General features: G+C 28.5%; 1 protein-coding gene and 1 non-coding gene across 2 annotated transcripts; both read right to left on the reverse strand.

The window, feature by feature from the left end:
• Positions 1 to 2,795: 2,795 nt before the first annotated feature.
• Positions 2,796 to 8,724, reverse strand: LOC107433022 (D-3-phosphoglycerate dehydrogenase 2, chloroplastic). The gene is made up of 5 exons (XM_048465119.2): positions 7,990 to 8,724; positions 4,927 to 5,303; positions 4,122 to 4,232; positions 3,901 to 3,996; positions 2,796 to 3,801 (listed from the first exon to the last, which is right to left on the reverse strand). Exons 1-5 carry the CDS (start codon positions 8,654 to 8,656, stop codon positions 3,130 to 3,132), a joined length of 1,923 nt encoding a protein of 640 aa, XP_048321076.1. The 5' UTR covers positions 8,657 to 8,724; the 3' UTR covers positions 2,796 to 3,129.
• A 15,487-nt stretch (positions 8,725 to 24,211) lies between these two features.
• On the reverse strand, positions 24,212 to 24,284 carry TRNAK-UUU (transfer RNA lysine (anticodon UUU)). Its single transcript has one exon. It is a non-coding gene; the product is annotated as a tRNA-Lys (tRNA).
• Positions 24,285 to 24,846: the final 562 nt, after the last annotated feature.

Here is a 24,846-nt window from a genome sequence, read left to right on the forward strand (position 1 = left end):
AGGCTTATTCTTTGATGGTTGCTGAACTCATGTCATGATTGAATGTTTAAAAGTGAGTTGATTAAAGGTAAAATGCCAACCTGGAGGATTTCTTAATGATTGTTACAACAATTCAATTCATGACAATTTATGAGTTAAGAATACTATCACAACAAAATATCTGGCTCAGAGATAAAAGCTTATCACTGAAAATTAGTTATAATTTTGTTTGGGGGGTAGGTGGGTTTAAGACTTGTTTTGGCTTTTGGGTAAGGTATAATTGTTTGGGCCTGTTATAGACATTTCTAAAAACTTCTATGTTTTTTTTTTTTTTTTTTTTACTGTCATATATTTAGAAAAAGTTTGTAGATGATAGAATGGAAGCAAAAAATACAATGGGATAAACAAAAGAATAACTCTAAAAAATCCATACTATTTGGCAATCCAGATGACAAAATCACACTAAAAGAGGACTGGCTCTAATCTTCTGCTCTTATAGCATGTAATATGTAGAATAGAAATGAATTTTTGCATTCATAGGTCCTTGTGGGAGTGACACAGACAATTGTTGGGAGGTAGGAAAGTATTACAAGTGAAAAGGAAGAGCTCACTAAAAGGTCTCTTGTTATCAGCATGATTCTTAGGTATGAGGCTGAAATTTGCTGTTAAATTAAAGGCCTTTGAATTTAAGCTATAACATAGGACATTTTGGTGTTTTCTGTGTTGTCTTGGAAACTTATTGCTGGGCTGGTCAAACTTCAGTATGTTTTGTGTCGTTTATTTCAATTTGGGCAGTCTATGTGGCTTTGCCATTTGGAGTTGAATTAAAGGCAACTGAAAATGGTGGTCCAAAAGATCGGCAGGTCACACTTTGGAGGCTTATCAAATCTCTGCATTACTATTTTTCATGACATAATGAAAAACATTGAAATTTCAGTTCTTATTCTTGATTGGTGATGCATCTTCTTCTTGGATTTGATGACCAAAGCCCGTTTTGTTTCCTATTCTTTTTCCTTATTGTATTCCCAATTTTCATTTTTTCCTTCTCTCCCTCCTACTTTCAAACCATGGTTATTAAATTGTCAGCTGGTATTTCACCAAGCAAATATTATCCAAAACTCTTGACCGTTAATCATGAATTAATAACCAGGGATGCAATATCCTTGTCCAAAAGGACTGGCATATGTAGCATGGATTCAGTGGCCTTACATATGTAGCTACTACATTCTCATCACATGTTTGATATGGTACTGGGTTATGCCTGAACAGGTCACTACTATCATCATTAATTCAATATCATACTCATTATGAATGCACTGCTATCATCATTAATATTTTGATCCACTTACTTGCAATAATATTTTGATTCACCTACTTGCAGTTAGTATTGATATAGATTATGTATTGTTGCTGAGCTAATAATACAAGTGTAATTAGCTCTTGAGCCTTTGAAATCATTATTTGTCCTCTCTTTGAAGGGTTAGCATATATCAATCATGTTTTTGTCTCTGCTTTAATACAGTTTCTCTGCATGCACGGACTTAGCAGATGCCTCTGCAGGTCGGTATACTATATTGAACTCCAGCATATGTATAAAATATAGTGTGTGGCTAAGGGAAGTGGTGATATGTATATGAAGATTGGAAGCTTTATACTCCAAACTTAAGCATTCTTTAATTTTGCTTCTCTATAACTTGCAGTGATTCATTTCAGCTGGTATCTGTTTCGTAAATCACTTAAAACATAAGTGAACAAAATTGTACATAAAGTTGAAAAAATTACAAAATTATTGATATGAATAATTCAATGCTGTAATTGGCACAAACACCTGCACTACATCATCTGGTAGATGCTTTAGAGATGGCTGAAGTGCTGGACTAAGGTACAAAAACTGTTGAAGATATATACGTACTTGTTTAGGACTCTAGAAATTTAACAGATGTTTTTAGGGTTTTCCAAGTGTAATTTGCAATGAGCTATTTCCGATTTTAAACTTTATTTAACTCAGGTTATGAACTTTATCTGGCTTCAACAGTTAATGATTAAAATGAGAATATTCATAACCTTATGATTAAAATGAGACTATTCATAACCTTATATTTCATGCCCTGTTATGTTGTCAAATAAAGCTAAAATACATTAGTATTACTTCTTCATATCTTTTATCTGTTAATTATCTTTGTGATGGTGGATGACCGTTATGAATTGTCATTCTTGTAAACATTCTAATGTTTATAACTTCTTATATTTTTTTCGTAAAGTATTAATAAATTTATGCAATTTTTTTTTATCTTGTAGTTTCTTCTTGGCTTGAACTGCATATATTATAGGCAGTTGTTTTAATTGCTACTTATAAGGTAGATAGCTAACTGCTAGAGAATTTCATTGAGGTGGTGTTCTGTAAACTTTAAAGTTCATATCATTGTGATACTTTGAGAACGTGGTGGTGTGTGTGGCTGCTCTTTTATTCTTCTGCAGATTGTCCATCTTAGGTGGTGGTTCGTGCTGGCCCTCTAGTTTTTAGCTGGAAATCCATCGTCAGTGCAATGAAATGTTGTTCTTGATATACTGATGTGTTATCCCCTAAAATTTTGTAGTTTTTGCTTTGTTTTAATTATAAAGGTTCAGGGAAGACAGAGCTTCTGTTTCCCTCCTGCTCAGCTTCATTCTGCTGTCATAGAGCTGTTTATTCAAGCTGGCATGCTAAGACGAACTTAATGTACCCTCAAAACCCTGTTTCAATCTTGACTGGTCCCTCAACTTCATTGGCATTCAGTGGTAAGGTTACGGTGGTTCATCTCAAATAGGATTACAACTATGAAAACCTTTTAAGGAAGTTTATAAACCAGTTGAATACAAATAGAATTACACACCATTTGTAAAATCTCTTACAAAACTACTGGCACATACAACAGCTATGGGTAGAATAACAACATTGGCTGCAGCAGCCTCACCCTTGCCTTTTAGGATGGCAAATAGTGCTGAACGAGTTCATTGTGACTGTTGACATGCCTTGCTGTCTGCTTTATTTGTTGGTAGCCAGCTTCTTTTCTTAAGTTACCATTGCAAGACTTATCTAGATAATACTTAAAAAACAAACCCCCAAAAAAAAAAAAACATTTTTCACAGTAACATGCACCTCAATACTCTCTATAGCTTAAGGAACACAAACTCTTCAATAGCAGGCACCGTTCCTATTTTCTGTAGGGTCTCCTTGTTTGGTTCTTCATCCACACCAATTGCCATGATAGCTTTGTTCCTCTTTGCAGTTCTTCCCACACTCATAAAGCTCACATTCACGTTATGCTTCCCAAGTATGTTTCCGACCCGGCCAATCATGCCAGGTTGATCGACCTGCCGACACAGGATGAGGTTTCCTTCCAGGCTCACATCCACACCAAAAGTTCCTAGACATGTCAAGTGGGGTATCCCATATTTTACCTTCCCCTCTATGCTTATGTTTCCATTATCCGAAACAGAGCTAGCAAACTTAGACCCCACACCTGATATTTGTACCTGGATTGACTCAAAAGGGAACTCTGGTGATGAGTCAAGGAGCATTTTTTCCTCGCTTATGCGCAGGCCTTTCTGCTTGGCAGCGAAATCTGCATTCACCAGATTAATAAACGAGGTAGATATCGGTTCGATAATGCCTTTTGTGATCATGGCTCGGAGAAGTCTAGTGTCTAAGTCATCTGGGTCCCTTGCTGATTTGTAAACCACCTTCACGGATGTAATTCCGCTTCCTCCACTCACTAATTGTACAGCCAACTTACCAAGCTTCTCAGCTAGCACTGTGTATGGAGCCAACTCAGACAGAACCTAGGGACAGTAAGTTATTTGTAAGTTGTCTTTACAATGTATGGCTTTGCTAAGATTCAGGAGATGAGGTGAGAAGCATTCACACAGAGCACAAGTTACCTCAGGAGCAACCATTGGCGCATTGACGGCGGTGGCAGAAAGTTCACCTTTTAAGGCTCCAGCAACAGCCTCTGCTATCTCAATAGCTACACCTTCCTGAAATATTAGGCAGATAGTTGAGAGGATGTTCCAAAGGGTTTTGGATATATTAGTCCAAAAAAAAGAAAGGGGTTTTAGATATATAAATCCAATGTTAGGATTTTGCATTTGAAGAAACAGACCTGTGCTTCCTTTGTGCTAGCTCCAAGATGGGGTGTGACAGTGACATTCTCATGCTGCACTAGCTTGCTGTTTGCTGGTGGAGGCTCTACCGTGAACACATCAAGTGCTGCCTGTTCCACACCATTCCCAACAAACTCATTCATTATCAATACCATGCACTAACTCAAATTCAAGTATTAATCTCCACAACACAAAATGATTATGATCAACGAGATCATAAAGATTCTTTTATTTGTGAAGTAAGGGAGATCCTCAATCAACTGGGGAAAAAAAAAAGAAAAAAAAAAAAAAGCGCCAAGAAAGATTAAAGTTGTGTTTGGTAGGAGAGAAGGAATGATAAGAAGTGTAAATTTCTTGCTTGTTAGAAGAAGGAATAAAGGTGTTTTGGGATGATTTCATAGGAATCACTTCTCCTCTAGGAAGTGATTCATGAGGTATCACCTAATTTTTGTTTATCAAATATATTATCTATTGAAAACAAAATCACCAAAATGCAATTTTAGACTTTAAAAAAAAAAAAAAATCCCAAATACAATAGGAAGCGTTTTTAAAAGAGTTTTTATCCTATTTGCAGCACCAAGTGCACCATGAAGGAAGAATCCAAACAAATTTGACATGTAATTCTATTTGTTTTTATAAACTCTATCCAAATCCATCAACCTATGTGATATTTAAATATTATAATGTTTTGAGTCCGATGAGGTCTAAATTTAAAAATTCTGAGATCCTCAGCCTGAAATGACAAGGAAAAAAAAATGTAAAGACTTAAAAAATGATAATTATCAACCAAAAAAACAAGAATACCTGAGCAACAACGCCACTATCTAGGGCTCTAACCAAAGCATCTTCATCGATAACTCCACCTCTAGCAACATTAACGATTCGTACACCCTTTTTCATTTTAGAGAAAGTGTCATCGTTGAATATCTTGTTGGTAGAAGGTGTAAGTGGCATATGCAGAGATATGAAATCAGCGGTGGAGATTGCCTGATCAAAGGACACCAAATCCACACCCAATGCTCTTGCTCTGTCAGCTGGTGCATATGGATCGTGTGCTATCACTTGCATTCCCAACCCTTTTGCTCTTCTTGCCACTTCTGATCCCACTTTTCCAAATCCCATCACTGCCAATGTTTTCCCAACCATTGATACTCCTACGTACTTGTTCCTTTGCCATTTTCCTGTTCATCAACAAAGTTCATTCCACTTCTTCAATTTTGTTTCACCACACTTTTCTTTTTTTTTATCTTTTTTAAAGTAGGAAATAGAGATTGGTTTTAGCTTCCTTTTTTTTTTTTTTTAATAATAAGTTAATTTGTTTATTTGATTATTACATATAATGTGAATTCAACCAAAAAAAAAAAAAAAGCAATAGTAATAACAACGTTAGGCGCATCTAGTACACAATCCAATCTAGTGACCCATTAAATGTATGTACATGACTTGTTTCTTTATTAATCTCAAAAGAAGATGTATTTAGTAGGTAGTGGAGAGATCCGCAACTTCTGTTTCATTTTTGTCTCAATTTCAATCTAACTGTTGATTTTAAAAAATAAAAAATAGATAAAAATTTATTAAAAAAAAAAAGAGACAGTAAAGAGAAGAACTAAAGTATTTTTGTAAAGTGAATCACTACTTGGACAAGAAGACATACAAGATTTAAATCCTTTCATTACGGATGGATGTTATCTGGTTTAGAGATAATTGTGATGATAAAACTATCTTTTTAAAAACTGAGATTCAAAAATACATTTAGAATTTTTGAAATTTGTATAAATTCGTATAGGATTAGTTTGTCAACTTAAGTATTTCACTAAATTTATATAAATTCTAACCATATTTTTAAATTTTAATTCTTGAAAAAAATTCAAAAATTAATATAAAAGATTTTAATGAAAAAAGCTATCAAATATCAAAATAAAAAACTGATTATACATATATATATATATATATATATATATGTATATGTATAAAGATCTCCAATTTAACACGTATCTAAACAAATAAATAAATAAAAGAAGCAACATCCTCTTAGAACCGTTTATTTTATTTAACAAATAATGATTATAACTTCAAATTTCTTTATTTACATGATATCTGTCGAAAAAATATATATTAAAAAAAATAGCAGATGAGTCCCTCCAAGATTGTTGTATTGACTAATCTTCATTTGATTAGGTGAGACTCCTTTACTTTTCAACAACTTATGAAACTCGAAACATGATGAATTAATTTGGTGGTGGGTAGTGATGTACTACTATTCTAATGATTTTGATGTTTTGCATATTTTCAAAACATGCGCTGAAGAATTTTCCAAGTGATGGAATTCTTTTCAATAATGCAAAACAATGGTTTCCAAATTCCACCAAAAAATTTGTTTGTCAAGTCAAATTGCAATCTTTAAAAATATGAATTTCTAAAATATTTATTATTAAAGAGACAAATTGATAGCGTTAATTTTAAGAAAATACACAGTAATAACCTTCTTTACTCAAAAAAAAAAAAAAAAAAAGAAGCAGTAATATCCTTTCCTTTGGGTTTTATTTTTTTTTCAAAAATTTATCTTTAAATTATGAAAATTACTAATTTATCATCTTTTGTTCTAAGTTCTAGCACCACTCTATCAATTAGATAGTATTTTCTCTATAACTATATAAATGTGTAATTTACTGTAATGTAAAGCAACTTTGTGATATAACAATATGCTTATTTGGCTAGAAATGTATGTCATATTCTAATGGTAACTCAAAAAAAAAAAAAAAAAAATATAATGAGATAGATCTGTTACTTTTAAAGAAAAAAATAGTGAAAAAAAAAAAAGATCTAATAGAATCTAACATATATATTGACAAATATCCAAAAAAAAAAAAAAAAAAAAGCATTAGTTGAAAGGGCACATCACATGTGAAGCCAAAAAAAAAAAAAAAACATGTGACGCCAATGGGGAGATCAGTGGGTGCAAAATTAATACATGGAATGAGACGCATCATATAAATTTATAGGACCCACTGAGTCGCTGATGATTACCATCAAAGCTTAAAGATGATTGGGTATTTTTTATTTATTATTTTTTTGTTTTTTTGTTCTGAAAGATGATTGGGTAAGTTGTAAAAGGGAAAGCGGAATCTCGTCCCCGCCATTTGTACTACCTATTCTTTATTTCATCCTTCAACTTTTTGACTTTTCCCACATGCCAACAACTTTCTTTGTTTCATTTCAATTATTCAATTTCCAATAAATTACTGCTTTAGGACAACCCCCAAAAAAAAAAATTATATATATATATATATATATTCGTAAATTTCCACCTATCAATCTCAAATGTACACTAAATTCATAAAATGGTACATGGAAAAAAGAATAACAGAATTAATTAATTAAACATATTATATATATATATATATATATATATTTATCATTGGAGATTTGAATGCAAGGTCAAGAAAAAGAACATGTAAATTATGAATTATTAATTATCGGAAACACTTAATTGATAGGATTAATAACTTTATTGACACCACTAAAATATAAAATTACATGAATGCATGTGGAGATCTAAATCAAAATGTTATTTAATTTTTTATTTTTTATTTTTACGTGAAATATTATTTGTTACCATAATAAATTAAATAAAGTCATTCACTAAGTATCTGTGAATGATTTTGGCATAGAGATTCCATCTAGATCATTACAAGAGAAAAGAGTGATTTTTGTTTAAAACAATGAATAACAATACTAGACTATGTATATGAAAATTTATTATTTTTTTTTAAAAAAATTAAAACAGAAAACTCTTTTATTTTTAATTTCCATATTGTATTCTGAAAAATAAAAATAAAAAAATGAAAAAAGCAATAAAAAAAGTACCAGCTTTGATGGAAGCATCTGCTTGCGCGACATTTCTGGCCATGGCGGTAAGAAGAGCGATGCCATGCTCAGCGGCGGCGACGGTATTGGCGGTGGGAGCATTAACGACGAGACATCCGAACTCCGTGGCGGCTTGCAGATCCACATTATCGATCCCCACGCCGGCTCTTCCCACCACCTTCAGCTTCCCCTTGGCCGCCTCGAAAACCTGCCGGTTTACCTTCGTCCCGCTCCTCACAATCAGAGCGTCGCACGACGAGATCTTCGAGCACAGCTGCTCCGGCGACAGGTCGTACGCGCACTCCACGTTCCCGAACCCGCGGAGAACATCCAGTCCAGCTTCTCCAAGTTTCTCGGAGACCAGAATGGTGGGCTTCGACCTCGAAGACGTTAGGTCGAGATCTTGGGACTTGTGGACCGAAGGAGATTCGACAGTTTTTAAGGCTCCGTTGACCGAGAATGAAGCACAACGGCGACGACGAAGAGAAAGGGAATGAAAATGGGAGAGTTTGAGGGAGATTGGAGAAGAGGAGGAGGAGGAGGAGGAGGAGGTATTATGGAGGAAGGAAAGTTTGGAAGATTTTGATTTTGATGATGAAGATTTTGATGACGATGAAGACGAAGGGAAAGGAGAGGTGAAAATGGATTTGGTAGAAGAGGAAGCCATTGGAGAATTTTTGCTTTCCAATAATTCTCTTGTTTTTTTTTTTTTTTTTTTTTCGATTTTCTTTATACTTGGTTTCTGTATGTTATATATATATATATAAAAGGAAATTGATGGAGAAGATGTTTTGTTTTTTATTTATTTATTTTTTAGTGTTTTGTATAAAAGAGAATGAGAATCCCAAATTTGGGTTCGGATTTATTGCAGTTAAAAACAAACGATGCAGAGGGCTGCTGAAAAACTGTGACTAAGAATAGGTTTTTATTTTTTATTTGTTTAATATATATATATATATATATGTATGGTTAATTTCAAATCAGAACACATCTTTCTTTATAAACATTTGGATCAGATTAAAATTAAAATTTAAAATTTAAAAATAATAAAATATATATAAAAAAAATAAATTTTATTGAAATTTAATGATTAATAAATATAATTTCACAATTGAAAAAGAAAATTTTGATATTAAAAATCTTATTCGAGTGTTATTGCCTTAATATATATATATATATATATATATATATATATATATATATGTATACACCCTCTTCATTAGAAAAAAGGCTTTATTTTGTACAAGTAATTCAAATTTTTGTGTTGAGAAACAACTTACCATTTATTGATAGTACGTAGTATTGTGGTGAGTATGTAATGGTTAAAAAAATTCACAAGAATCGGGTATGTTTGGGAGTGTAGAATACCATATTCTTGTTATAGTGTGTTTAAGAAGTTACTTATAACTATAATGTTTTATGATGAAATATATTTAAATTTGCTTGGTATATTCTGATATGGGTAAGGACCTCAGTGAGAGATTTATTGACTACTTATCTGGCTTTTATGTGTAAATCCATACTATCCAAACAATGACATTTCATTTAATATTTTATTAACTTGTATTGTATTTCACTTATATTCATTTTAAGTGTTCACACATCTTGGATGAAAATATTAATAATGCATCTTGCCTATAAGAAAAGAAAGATGCATGCATATCTTTTTATGCTTTATTATAACCCTCTTTCCTACACAAGGCTTAATTTTGCACAAATAATAAAATTTATACGTTACTTAGACAACTTATTCTAGTTAGTAAATTTGTGAATAATATGTTATAATGAGTATACATATGTATTTTTTTTTTTTGTTTTAAAAAAAGACTTCCATTTTCCATATCGATTCCAAACCTATGGAGAAATACACATTTAAAAAAAAAATTAAAATACATATTAAACGTATTGCCATATTATACAAGTAAAAAAAAAAATTGAAAAAATAAATAATTTTAATTATTTTTTCTCTCTTACAACGACATAAAAAAGTGTGTACAAATTTTTTTTTTATTTCATTCTTTTAATTTATTTCCTATTTTGATCTTCTTAATATATTAAACTATTATAATCTCAATAATAGTTATATTTTTATAATATATATTAAAAAGAACTAATTTTAATATATATTTAATATCCATATTTTTTATTCTGTATTTTTAATTTATAACGTATTATACACATCTATACAGATTTTATAAACTTTCTATTTACATATTTTTTGACCAAATTTTTATTGTATTTTTAAATAAAAAAAACGATTTATGCATGTATGTATTCATTTACATATTTTCGCCATCCTATATTTAACTAACTATGTAACTTACCATTTATCGATAGTGGTATCTGGCATAAGTGCATAACGGTGAAATATGTTTGTTTTGTTAATTTGTAATTTTAATTATTTTGAAGTTACTAACTATATATTTATTATGTCTTGTTATAAATATTTGAGTTTGCTTGGTATGCGTAATTATAATGTTGCTAATCTTATGGTAAAAAATATATATCGAAGTGATGCAATATTAAATATGGGCAAAAGATAAAATGTAAAAAAAAAAAAAAAAAAAAAAAAAAAAAAAAAAGAAGAAGGTTATTTTATATAATGAAAGTTTTCACTAAGTCCATTGTTAATTTGTCAATTCTATCACTATATCCACCATAATATTATCAGTGTAGCCTACCATATTAGAGTTAATCATATAAGGATTTAAAACAAGTTACAGAGGGATGATACCCCCCAAAAAAAAAAAAAAAAAAAATCCTAGCGTAATTACAACTTAAAAAGTTCCATGGTTATTATCATTACTCTAAATCTTTATTAACATTGGTTTGAGTATCTTTTGGGTCAAACCAAACTTAATTACTCCATATAACTCAACCCAAACTGCTTGGATTAATTGGATGGATTGATTTTATATATATATATATATATATATAACATAATCATGTTTACATTAGCATGATATGATATTTTAACATCAGATTTTTCTTCATTAATTTTCGATTGAAAAGTTAAAATTTAAAATTTAAAAATAATTAAATATGAATTGATTTATATATTAAAATTCTATTAAAGAAAATGAATTCTTTTAGGATTGGATGATTAATAAATATAACTTTAAATCGTAACTTGATATGATCCAAATATTGCCAAAGAAAACCCTAACATTACTTTGATATTAAAAATCTAATTTGAGTCTCATCATCATATATATATATATATACACATTTTTTTTATTTTTTTTTTGGTGTCATAATCTATATTCAACATCTATGTTTATACCATAATAATTTGGTATACTGGGTTTGCACGCTTAAACCTATCTATATGTGAAAAGGTGTAGGAAAAAATCATATGCACACGTGAAGCATGCATATAGAGTAATGTACAAGCAGAATATAATATATCAACATATTTACCAAGAGTATACATGTTATTATTTGATATATTAATATAATTTAAAAATTAATAAGTGAACCATTAAATGAATAAGCATTACTAAATATAAACTAATCAAATAATGATATGTATATTATTACATATGTCGGTAAATTAGATAATGCCTATAAAATTATTCCGCATTATGAAGCGAGCATGCAAACTCATTATAGAAAATTTTTATATAGTAATGTTATATGTAGTAATTCATTTTAAATTTGTTTATCAATTGACATGACAAGTAATGTTACAATATTTTATTAATTTATTTTGGATTTCATTTTATATATTCATTATAAGGTTTCTTTTGTCCTTTAAAAAAAAATTAATTAATCCATATTTAGTTTATTCTTTTTTCAGCCATTAATATATTGGCTTTTTAGTGGTCATATTATTTATATAATATAAAAGAAATAAAACCATTTACCAAAAAAAAAAAAAACAAAACAAAACAAAACAAAAACAAAAACAAAGGAGATAAAACTAGTGATCAGCCAAGTTGGTGTCCATAGCATCCATTTGTATAATCTTTAAGAAATAACTCTTTAGATAATAATTTTAAGTGGGTCAAGAACATCGAGATACATAATATATTGGCTAGACTGAAATTAGATTTTTAATCTTAGGATTTTTTTTTCATCTCTTAGATCGCGTTAAGATCTTATGTTTAAAATTATTCTTATTAATTATCAAGTTCTGATAAAGTTTATTTTTTCTAAATATAGTTTTAGTATGCTATTTAATTCTTATTTGATTAATTTTTAAATTTTAAATTTTAAATTTTAGTTCTTCAGATGATTTAAGGATTAAAAGCATATCCAATGATGAATGCAGATTGCTTTATATATGAAATAATAATTGATACTATTTAAATCTAGATGGCATAAATATACAGTTAATTATAAAATTATTTTTAATGGTAATGTACATAAAAATTATTTATTACTATTAATTAATTAAATATTTAATTTTTTTTTAAAAATTTTATCTTTTAGAAATCTTAGAAGATCTAATAAATCATCAGTAGAAGGTCACTTGAACAATTTTTATTTTATTTGCCATATTAGTTTGATAAAATATTTAGATAGATCTATTAGAAAACTTTTTTTTTTTAAATAACTGTCTATTTTTTGATGTAAAAAAAATATATAATAATGAATAAAACTTTTAGATATGTTCTAATAAAATAATATTTTAATATTAAAACCATCAAATGGTTACTCTGTGAGTCTGACCATACATAGACACACATACAAATGCTTTTAAATTTGGTAAAAATATTAAATAGGTAATTTTTAATCCATTTCAATCCTTTTCTTTTTTATTTTTCTTTAATGAGACATGCATGCCTAGATTTTGTGTCCGGGGTTCCTATCTGACCATCCACAAAAACGACCAGCTGACTGGTATTTTTTATAAATAAATTAATAAACCAATATTGTTTCGGATGCACATTCTAGCTTTAATTGAAAGTAAGCTCCATTAATTATTATTAAGTTTTCAAAAGATTCTCTTCAAAAAACAAAAAGCCAACCAAAAAAAAAAAAAAGGGAAGAGAAAAACAGTAAAACCACTAAATTAAGATTCCAAAATATATAATTTAACTACCAACTTTAGCTTTTTATCTTTTCCTTCCTTTTTTCCTTGTATATTATTCACTAATTAAACAATTATATATATATATATATATAATTGTATATGTAACATGCTTTTTAGACAAACGGCAAATGCAAAGTATTATAAGGGACAATAAAAATACCTTTCATCCTGTCCCCTTCGAATTATTAATCATAGCGTAGGCCCTATTAAAAAAAATGTGCATTTCATTGCCCCAAAAAAAAAAAATAGTTAATAAAATATGGGAAAATAAATATATGTTTGTAATTGTATAAATTGTTTTATTTATTTAAAAATATAAGACAAAAAACATAGATATTAAATATATATTAAAATTAGTTAGATTTAATATACAGAATAAAAATATAAGTATTATTAAAATAATAATAGTTTACTATATTATAAAATAAAAAGAATCATATAAAAATATTTTTTATGCACATCATTTTATGTTGCTTTAAAAGAGAAAAACTAATTAAAAATATTTATTTTTTTCAAAAATATGTATTTTTTACTTGTATAATGCGATAATATTTTTAATACATGTTTTAAACTTTTTTTTAAAAAATGCATTTTTTCCATAACATTCGGAATTAATACGGGAAATGAAATGTTTTTTTCAAAAATATATAAGTATGTATATTATTCGCAAATATACTAACTAGGCAAAAAAGTAATAATTTAACAGCCTTAGATATACATTTTAAAAAAAAAAAATAGAAAAAAGTTATGATTGAATAAAGTCCCAAATTATAGGAATTTTCAAGGATGAATGATACACATACATATATTATATGTGTAAATCATTACATGTCTACTTAGCTCTGGCCATGTGCTCATTGGATCCTAACGTTAATCAATTGTGCACCTACCACCTATTATTATCAAATAATAATAATAATAATAAAATTGCACCTACCACTTAGCACTTTGCCCTTTTCATGGGGTCCATTTCATTCATATAATTAAGAGTTCTTGGTTTCCAAGTGGAAGCATATAATTTAAATTTTTAATAACTATATATTTAGAATCCAAAAATTAAAAAAGAAAAAACCTGAAATATCATTTTCATTGTTTGCAATAGCCTTTTTTCAACAAGATTTATGTAGGATTTGTATTTAGATACACAGTTTTAATCAAATAAGATTAACTTAATTAATATGTTCCTCACATTCATACTTATAAGGTCGTAAATTCTGACTATACTAAAAAAGAAAATTTTTGTAAATGATAAAAAATAATAATAATAATAATAACAAATTAAAAAGATAGATATTTTCTATATATATTTATGACTACATTACCACTTAAACATTGAAAAATGGGAGACTTGTTGTAAATAATAATAATAATAATAAAAAGAAAAACATTTTATATATACAATTATGAGCATGACCAGCTGTTGTGGAAAGTGGGATTTAATAGAAAATTATTGAATTCTGATTTTTGGTTTAAGATATAGTATTTTTAGTTAATTAAATTTTCATTTTTTTCAGATATTATATGGAAAAGGAAGTTTCCTAGTGGCATGGTCAGTGCCTTTGTCTTACCCATGCTCTTTCTTTATACAGTGAGGCAGATTCTTTGTTGAGCATCAATGATATTAAATAATATTTGCATTTGTTCCCGATCCAAAACAATTTTTGTAAATGATGTAATTTAAAAATAAGATTATATTCTCATATTAAGATTTTAAAAGTACATATTAGTATAAAATTTCGAGACTCATATTGTTCTACCAATCACAAGATCTCTACATGGCAAAGCATAGGATGGCTTAAAAATTATTTAATTCTGATTTTTGGTTTAAGAGAGTATTTAGTTAATTAAATTTTCATTTTCAGATATTATTATTATTATATGGACATGGAAGTTTTCTAATCGAACATGGTCAATGCCTTTGTCTCACTAATGTTCTTTCTTCATACTAAATATTTTAAGAGTCAGTGAGCCAGTAAGGCCGATTCTTTGTTGAGCATCAATGATATTGAATAATAATTGCATTAGTTCCCGATCCAAAACAATTTTTATAAATGAGTTATTTTTTTTAAGAAAATAAGATTGTATTCTGGAATTATATTAAGATTTGAAAAATATACATTAGTATAATATTTTGTGACTCATATTCTTCTACCAATCACAAGATATCTACATTGCAAAGCATAGGATAGCTTAGTTGGCACTAACTATTAAGTAATAACTTTGAGGTTCTGAGTTTCTCTTAGAAGAATTATATAAAAATGGTTAAATATTGCATTTTAAACTTTTTTTATTTAATTTGTATGAAGTTTGTTTATTAAATATTTGTTTGTGTTAATTAGTGATGATTAGAGTTTGTAATGCATTTCAAATAATTATAAATTTGAACCAAAAAAAAAAAAATACAAAAGCCAACACAATTTCAAATGTGTTTGATTTGGAGGGGGGTATATGTGTATTTTTATTTTTATCCCATGACTTTATGGGTAATTAAGATAACAAAAAAATAACACTAAATAAAATTTAAGAAAGTAAGCAAATTATGACGGACCCGACATTTTCAAGGTCCTGTCCGCAATACATGCAATTCATATAACACTACTCAATGAATCATAAATTTCATCTACTTATAGATAAACTTAGTAAAACTAAAAAAATCCAAATATTGAAATATCAATACAACCCAATCTCCATACACTTAATAACTGCAAATGAGAATGTATAGGTCCTTGACTTAAATACAAGTTTTAAATTAAACACCAAACACATTAAAGTTCCAAAATACATAGATTCAATCCAATAAAATAGCTTAACCACTTAACCATGAAAATTGGAACTCCACTTTTTCTTCACAACCATTAAGTCCCAACCGTTGCCTAGTAATTAGACAATGAGAGTGAGTAGAATACTCAGTGAATAAGTTGTAATCACTCACACCAAATATTCGATAATTTAGTATAACAAAATTATACAATATGTATGATATGAAATGTAGTGAATTCCATGCAATACAATTTGTTAAAATCTTGCGATCCATTATAAAGTAGCTCGTGATAAAACTTCAAATAAAATCAAGTAGGAAGCCACCAATACACATCAAGAATGGATTAGGGTGTGTAGGGCGCATAAGTTCATCAGGCCATTGGCACATGTAAAAACAAATCAATACATGTACGATGGGAAAAAATTATCATGTTGCTAACATATACAAAGAACACATTAATGCATGTAAAGTGCGAAAATAATAATAATTTCGTCATCTTCACTACTTGGCGGATATACTCAACATCAAATAATAGGTAAATCATATTTATCATCATATAAATATCATAATCATCATCATAAAATGGCCATAATCATATTATAATCATCATCATAAACAGCAACTCCATTGACAAACACTATCCTATCGGATGAGTTACAAAATGTTTCACTACCTCCAATACGTAGAATAGGCAAAAATCTTTGAACCAAATTAACAAGATACAACAATCCATATCCACAATGGTATCCATATCAATATCCAAATCCATATTCATATAATCAAATCATCAATGATCAAATCCAAAATACCAATATAGTCAAATCAATTTCAAAATAATTTCCAAATCGCATTTTCAAATTCAAAAATCAGTAAAATAATTTTCCAATAAAACTATGGGTCATTATATATTCGGATGTATGCTATGCATGATACATATACGCATATTAATATACACATATTTATACAAAATAAGTAAATAGCCGACTATACAATTCCAACTCAATAATAGATTCCAAATAAAACATAAATCCAAAACCATGCTCTTGTATGTATGAATGTATGAATGTAGATTTATATATCCGTAGGTACATAAAAAGAGTTTAGAAAAGTTCCACGCACAACTGTGGCACCAGTAAATCTAGCTTAAGAATGGAGTCAATGGACCTTGTCGCCAATCTCGCTCAGATGGTCCTTTGTCTAAGTTAAAACCACATTTTAGTAGATATCCATCCAAAAGAATTCAATTGTCCAATTTTAATTATACACTTTCAATTTAAAAAATGGGGAACCATACAATATTAATTCCAATTAATCATTGTATGCTGAATATCAGTACACCATTTTCCATACACTTTCATTCGACATTCCAATCACCAACAATTTCAAACCATAATACACATTTTTATAAATAATAAAAAAAAGAAAAAAATAACGTTGTATAAGGTATTCAATGTGAGGCCATCTCTCAAACAATCTGTCATATTTAATTATGAACTTTTAAAAGTCTCTACAAAAGAATCACAGGTTTATAAATTTTAAACCTCCCCCAAAACCTGTGATTTGGTTCGGTAACTATTTTATGATCGTTTACTTTTGGTTGATATAAAAAAAAAAAAAAGTATAAAATAATTATGATTTTCCATTACTAATTTTTGTAAATAAATTTTCCTTATCAAGATAACTCATTTATGTATTTTCAGAAATATTTTTATTGATATGAGAAATATATTTTAAACTATGGAGTCAACATTATGTTTAAAATTTAATAAATTTTATTAAATTCTTTTAAAATGAAAATCTATAAAAATCTTTCATAATTCTATGAACTTTTTAAAAGTTCATAATAAAAGTCTTCTAATATGAAAGTATATAAAAGTTTATAAAAATCTATCATAACTTTTACAAACTCCGTAAAAATCCATCAAAATTTATAAACTCTGCAAAAGTCAATAATTTTTTAAAAATAATTCATGAAAATATTTTAAAATCTATATCGAATACATTCTTTTAAATTAATTTATTCAATAAACTATATTACTAGAGGTCCATAAAGTGTACTGCCAATGACACTTAGGTGTCTAGTTTTTGATTTTGACAAATGGTTTTGAACTTTGCTAATTTGATACATCGTTAGTTTCTAGCTAATTTTCTATTAAAATTCTTTTATCATGAAGGTCCAGGGTGAAACTTTTATAGAGTTTAAGGACCACACGTGTAATAAAATACTATAAAAAAAACCTAAATAATAATTTTAGATATATTTTTAAATAAAATAAATATATTTATTAATAATTGTTTAAAAATCTTTAAAAATTACTTTTTCATAGAAAATCATGAAAATAAAATTGAAAAAGTAATTTATCCTTTCAAATATTTTTTAACAAAAGAAAATTTTGAAAATATAGAAAATAATTTTATTCTTAAAATCAAATGTGATTTAGTAAAGTTTCAAATTACTTACTTCATTTATTTATTGTAAAATATATTTTTTAATTTATGGGAATAATTTATAAACATTTTTAAATTTTGAAATCTTTATATTTGTTTTTTTATTTTATATTCTTTAAAAAATTTGAAACATTTAGAATTCAATTCAATTTTTAGATATGTTTTGTACTCCCTAATTTATAAAAAACAAATATATAGTTTTTTAATTTATGGGAATAATTTATAAACATTTTTAAATTTTGAAATCTTTACATTTGTTTTTTTATTTTATATTCTTTAAAAAATTTCAAACATTTAGAATTCAATTCAATTTTTAGATATGTTTTGTATACCCTAATTTATAAAAAACAAATATATAGTTTTTTAATTTATGGGAATAATCTATAAACATTTTTAAATTTTGAAATCTTTATATTGTTTTTTTATATTCTTTAAAAAATTTGAAACATTTAGTATCCAATTCAATTTTTAGATATGGTTTTGTACACCCCAACTTCTAAAAAAGAAAAAAAAAAAAGAAGAAGAAGGATATGGTTTTGTACAAACATTATTACTTTTACATTTTTATGAGTCATAAAGATTTTTAAATTTAAAATTATCTTTGAAAAAATATTTTCTACAAAATATTTTTGTGTTACATTTTTTAATTATTGGCACAAGTGAGATTTTTTTTTTAAATAATGTAAATTTTAAAATTTTTATCTTTTTTAAAAATATTTCAAAGGATAAAGTACTTTCCCTTAGTTTTATGATTTTTATGGAAAAAATTTTTTTTAAAGATTTTTAAATGAGTATTGAAAAAAATATTTTATTTAAATAAAATATAATTTAGGTCTTTTTTAACATTTATTGCATGTATAGTCCCTAAACTATATTTAAGTTTTACAAAATTTTGAATCGAGAGCTAATTAAGGACTAACAGTGAAACAAATAATTAAGTTTAGAGACCAATTTGTAAAAAACGAAAAAGATAGTTTGAGAACCTAAGTCTCACTAGCAACATAGTTTAGGGACCTTTGGTGATATTATTTATAAAACACAAACTAATAGCATGAAAAGGGTACAAATTAGCTAAATGATAGATAACCAACAACTACATCTAAAACTTAACAAGATTTTAACATATTGTATATTTATTACATTGGACCAGTTTGAATTGGATTGGTTATTTGAGACATAAAAATTGAAAACAGGCCTAATTTAATTTAATTCAAAATTTTCAATCCAATACAATTTGTTAGATTGGATTGAATTAAATTGGTTGGTTTCATTGGATTGGTTATGATTTTGTACACTCCTAATTAGAACCTTTACAATTGTTTGTCACTGCAATTCAGTATAGTTGTCTGATAGTTATATTTTATTTGCATATTTATTTATTATTGTTATTGCTTTTTCTCTTTCCCTCAATTTAGAAAGTGGCATATCAACATATTTAGAGACATCTAGGGCTAAAATATTTCTCAACAGCTACATAATCTTTGTTTGATTTGTCATTCAAAAAATTTGATGTGCTTGAGTTTTGGATTTTATGTAAGACCTGTGAACCCTAAAAAATACGAGGCAAGAATGGGTAAGATCAATGAATAATATATTAGGATGGGTTGGAATAACCAGTAACAGTTTAATATGTTGTGTCCTAAAGAGTGTATTGTAAGACCTATGAGCTCTGAAGAATACGAGGTAAGAATGAACAAGATCAATGAATAATACATTGAGGTGGATTATGATGACCAATGGCAGTTTGATGTGTTGGGCTCCAAGAGGGTGTGTTGTAAAATATATGAGCATTAATCTTGATAGATACAAGGTAAGAAGAGGCAAAATTAGTGAACAATACACTGGGATGGATTGTGATGAGTAGTGGCTGTTCGGTATAAGGCTGCCAAGATAAATGTGGCAGGCATGGGGCATTAACAAGCTATTTTACTGGCAATTTCAAAGAGTTTGACTTCAAGATTCAAAAGAACTCTAGGCTTAAAGCATACTCCAGTAGAAGCAATCCTAAGATAGGTGACCTTTTGAAAAGTCTGAACAAAACTCAATTATATCAACCATTTAAAGTGCGGTGGGTAAATATAGACAATATCAATGGAGAGAGAGTGACGGCACATTACATTTTTATGTTTATTATATTAACATATTTTTTCTATTTAAAATGTGGTTATTGCTTTTATATATGTATAACATAATATATAGAATAATCATTTGTAAATATTTGGGAATATGTGTTTAACATAAAATGAAAATATGTTGATGTGTTATTTCAACTATAAAACTGCCTGTGCAATGAGAAGCTTTTTCTACCCTAAATGTTTGCGCTTTTCCTTTTTGGTAAATGATTGGATTGAATAAAAACATAAAAAGCCTAAGAAAATTAAGGATTACATAAAAACAAACCTTCCTGCAGCATCAGTAGAGATATCATTTGCACAAACTTTGGGAAAGGCTTAATGTTTAGATAATTAAATATAAAAAGAAACTTCTTGTGCTAAGGAAGTTTTTACTATTATTTTTGCCAACTTATTAAAGGATCTGGCATTCCAACCTAAGTTCCACTTTAGCTTACAGAATCAGTGCCTAATATGGACTATGTGATGCTACGTGAACCATCTTTTTAGATCAATACTACTCATAATTTCTTGCATTGCCACAAAAGAATCCGAATACCAGTCTAGCTTTTTCCACCCCTTCTCCTTTTCTATTCTTAAGGCTTAATTAATAGCATTTACCTAATCTTAAGGAAGTTAGCATAAACAAAAATGGTGAAGACTAAGAAAATTAACTTCTCCTCCTAATCCTTTAACATTAAAGACAACGTAATATTTTTTTTCCTTAAATGTAGTACCTTTTAGCTGAGAATCCACATTGATCTTTTAGTACTTGTTTGACTCTAGCTAGCAAGCCCCTTTTTTATCTAGAATACCATCTTGCAACAACCATTACCCACCAAAGAGAACTCTTACATTAGCTTTTTGAAAATTCTCCCCATATCCAAAATATTTTAACTACATTAGAATAACTTTTCATTTCTAAAGTTCTAAACGTTGTAAACTAGAGTGACCAAAAAAATAGAAACAAACTCTCTCTCAAGGGAACCAAAGGCATAACCAAATGGTATGCAAAGGCTAATATTCTCATACCTTGATAGGATTTGAACAAATGTATCATGTTTTCCACATATGTCCCATATTTGACATAGCTTGTATCTTTTCCTCCAAATGTTTTTGCCAAGACCCCTTTAATTGGTTGGCCATTCTCCTAAAAAAATGTTCAACTTATCATTGATTCTTAAGCTTCATAGTTGCTTCCAAAATTTATTACTATATGTTAGATTTGAGTGATTAATCTTATAGTTATTATTAATAGAAAAAAACCCTGATAAGGTTCTTTGCCGAATTAATTTATCCTGCATTGCACCCTTGATCATTGTATTTTACAAATAGTCTATATTGAACCAAAATCATAAAAGCTCTTTATTGCTTTCTCATTCTAGCCCACCAATCTACATTATGAAAATCTACCACTCCTTTTCATCTTAAAACATCAGTATTGTTAAGAAGGATTAGGATATTTCTTTCAATTGGGGGAATCCAAGTGTCAAATCAAGAAATTGTTAAGAAGCCATCCTCCATTATATAGGATGCACTTTTTATAAAGCTTTCCTTATACTAACAATACCTTACCACATAAAAAAAGCTTCCTTCTTCAAAGAGTAAAAAAAGAAAGAATGTCCTTTTTAAGTATCAAGCTCGCATCACCAAAGCCCATAGGCTCTCCTCATACTTTGCTAACTTTCAATAATGCTGCATTTGTATCTTTAAACAATTGAATTCCTAAACAATCTTCCTCTTTAAGCTTATAGATGCCATCCCAAAACTTTAGGAATAAAAACCTTTTCGAGGTTGGTTTCGACCTTTACTAAAATTTATGAATTTTTGCATCAATAGAGTTGCACAATACTTTTGAAATTCTAAAAGTGGCTATATTATAAATAAGTATGGTCTTGGCCATTGATTTAATTAGAATTAGCTTTCCTACGGTGGATAACAATACATGTTTCTTCAATGGATCAAACTTTTTATTGCGGTTTCCTCCCATGACAAAGGACTTGCCTATATACGTTGCTCCTAATTTCATTTCTTTAAATAGCTTTATCTCCTTAATCCTCCTTTTTACCAGCTTGCTTGTGTTCTTAGAAAAGTGGATGCTTAACTTCTCCAAGTTTGTAAGTCGTCCCAACCAGCTATCAAAATATTCTTTAACGTTCATTTCTTCTTTAGCATTAACCCTGTACATTGTTGACAGGTCATCTACATATATGAAGTGGGAGATTGATGGTACATTACTAGCCACTTTGATACCATGGATACTTCCCTCTCCTTCCTTTTTCAACAACAGTTTAGAAAGAAATTTAGCACTTAATATATACAAACAAGTAAGGGGAAAGAGGGTCTTCCTAATGGAGACCACAACTTGCTTTAATATTTTTTACCACATTACCATTGAGAAGTAGGGAGTACATTGAGTTCAAATAATTTAAAACTACCTTCTGAAATCACAAGAGAATCCTTAAGCCTTTGGAACTTTTTTCTACAAATCTCTAATCCTACTTATTATAAGCTTTCTAGAGGTCAACGTTCATAACAATGAGCCCATTCTTCCATTTATGGACAATTTCTTAAAACCAAAATTATATTCTTTGCAATCCATCTCTTAGCAATAAAAGCACTCTAATTAGGGGATATTAAATTTTTCAATCACTTTTCTCGACTTATAGACACAATTTTATATGCAAAATTGCATAGACATATCAATCTAAAATGTCCAAAATTAGAAGGTTGTCCTATCTTGGGAATGAGGACTTTAAAAATGCTATTTATAATCACCAATATCACTCTCAGCTTGAAACATGAATAAACTTTAGGACTCTTTTTGAAATTACATTCCAATATTTTTTATAGAAATGCCTAGATATCCATCCAGCCTGTGACTTTCAAAAGATGCAACTCCCAAACAACTTCTTTTATCTCCTCCATAATAAGGATGCCTATAAGGCCTTCATTCTCTTAGTTCGAAATGATTATGGATCCATGTTGCTCCATATATTAAAGAATGGAGGGATAATTAGATTTATGCAGAGCTTCAAATTTCCTTATAAAATAATGGATAATAGAAGTATCATAAAATAGCCAAGTGGTACCATCTTTAGTAGCTTTGACCCGATTTCATCTCCTAAGAACCAGCAAGCTAGTGTAAGTAAATCTAGGGTTGCAATCACCCTATCTTAGCCAGAGCTCATTGGATTTCTATCCCATAATAGATTCCAATCCATTTCTCTCTATTCTAAGCTTTTCCTAAATAGCTTTCTGATTGTTTATCTCATTTTGTGTTGGAATATAGGTTTGAGGACATATCCCAACCTGCATATTCTTTTGTAATTTTGACATATGTAATCTAAAAACTAAATTTGGTATAAAAATGAACAAATAAAAAAGAAAACCATACTTATAATTACTTCATAGCATTGAGGTCAAACTCCATTTTGTTAAGCAGTTGTTACAATCAAATTGAATGATGCTTCTACCTATACTAATAAACTCATAATTTATCATATCATCAAAAAAGTGAATCCTGAATATATATATATATATATATATATATATAGATATATATGTTATTTACTATAACAATAAATATGATAAGAAAATAAAATAAAACAATTTCTAAACATACTTATAAAACTTGTGTATAGGTAATTTTCATAAAATTTATTTCCAAAAAATATAGTTTGTAGCCCTGTCCTATAGAATGAATAAGGAGAGGCCTATTGAGGACCGAGCCACTCTTATACCACTCCTTACTTCACCCCCCCTTGTTTGGAGAAGTCACTGAAGCAAGTCTAAAGGCCAAAGAGTGCTCTTTGAATGTTACTATGCATCCTTACTCATAGTATAGTGTAAGTAAGGTAGGTTTGGATATAGTAGGATTTGAACCTGCAACCATTAGGTTAAAAGCCCAATGCTCTACCAACTAATCTATACACCCCAAAAAGATATACTAGTAAATAAGGATTGGTGTGGAAAAGAAAATAGAACAGCCCCTTTTCTTCTCATCATATTGAATGGGTGGGATTCTGTATGAGGCTCATGCTGCAAAGCAAGGGAATAAAACATAAAGGTGCACGTTAGCACTCTTGCAAGAAAACGGCCTAGCTAACGGCTTCCCTTATTGAAAACTCAAGGAAAGCCTTGATTAATATGAGAAAGATGTGCTCATTGGACTAAACCACCTAATAAGCAATAATTTAAATGGAAAAATAAATTTTTTTTTTATAGCTTAGAAGACAAAATATAGAATTACAAAACATGTCAAGCTTTAAGAATAAAATAATACTAATTCAGATAAAAATTATTTTATTATAATATTATGATGGTTCATTTTGAAGCATTTTATCTTTTTTTATTTAATATCAATTTTATCTCACCATGATTCACATTAATAAGAAAAATAAAAAAAATATGCTCATTACCTTAGTTTTGTTATCAAAAGGGCCCCAAAAAAAAAAAAATCATTACCATTTTAAAAATAATAATTATGGCTTTAGCCG

The sequence above is a fragment of the Ziziphus jujuba genome, chromosome 11 (assembly GCF_031755915.1).
Source record: "Ziziphus jujuba cultivar Dongzao chromosome 11, ASM3175591v1".
In the NCBI taxonomy this organism is placed as follows: Eukaryota; Viridiplantae; Streptophyta; class Magnoliopsida; order Rosales; family Rhamnaceae; genus Ziziphus; species Ziziphus jujuba.

Coding starts and splice junctions, on each gene's coding strand:
- LOC107433022 (XM_048465119.2), bottom strand. CDS start 8,656: ATGGCTTCCTCTTCTACCAAATCCATTTTCACCTCTCCTTTCCCTTCG. Junction 5,304..7,989: donor AGATGCTTCCATCAAAGCTG/GTACTTTTTTTA, acceptor GTTGATGAACAG/GAAAATGGCAAAGGAACAAG. Junction 4,233..4,926: donor ATAGTGGCGTTGTTGCTCAG/GTATTCTTGTTT, acceptor GGTGTGGAACAG/GCAGCACTTGATGTGTTCAC.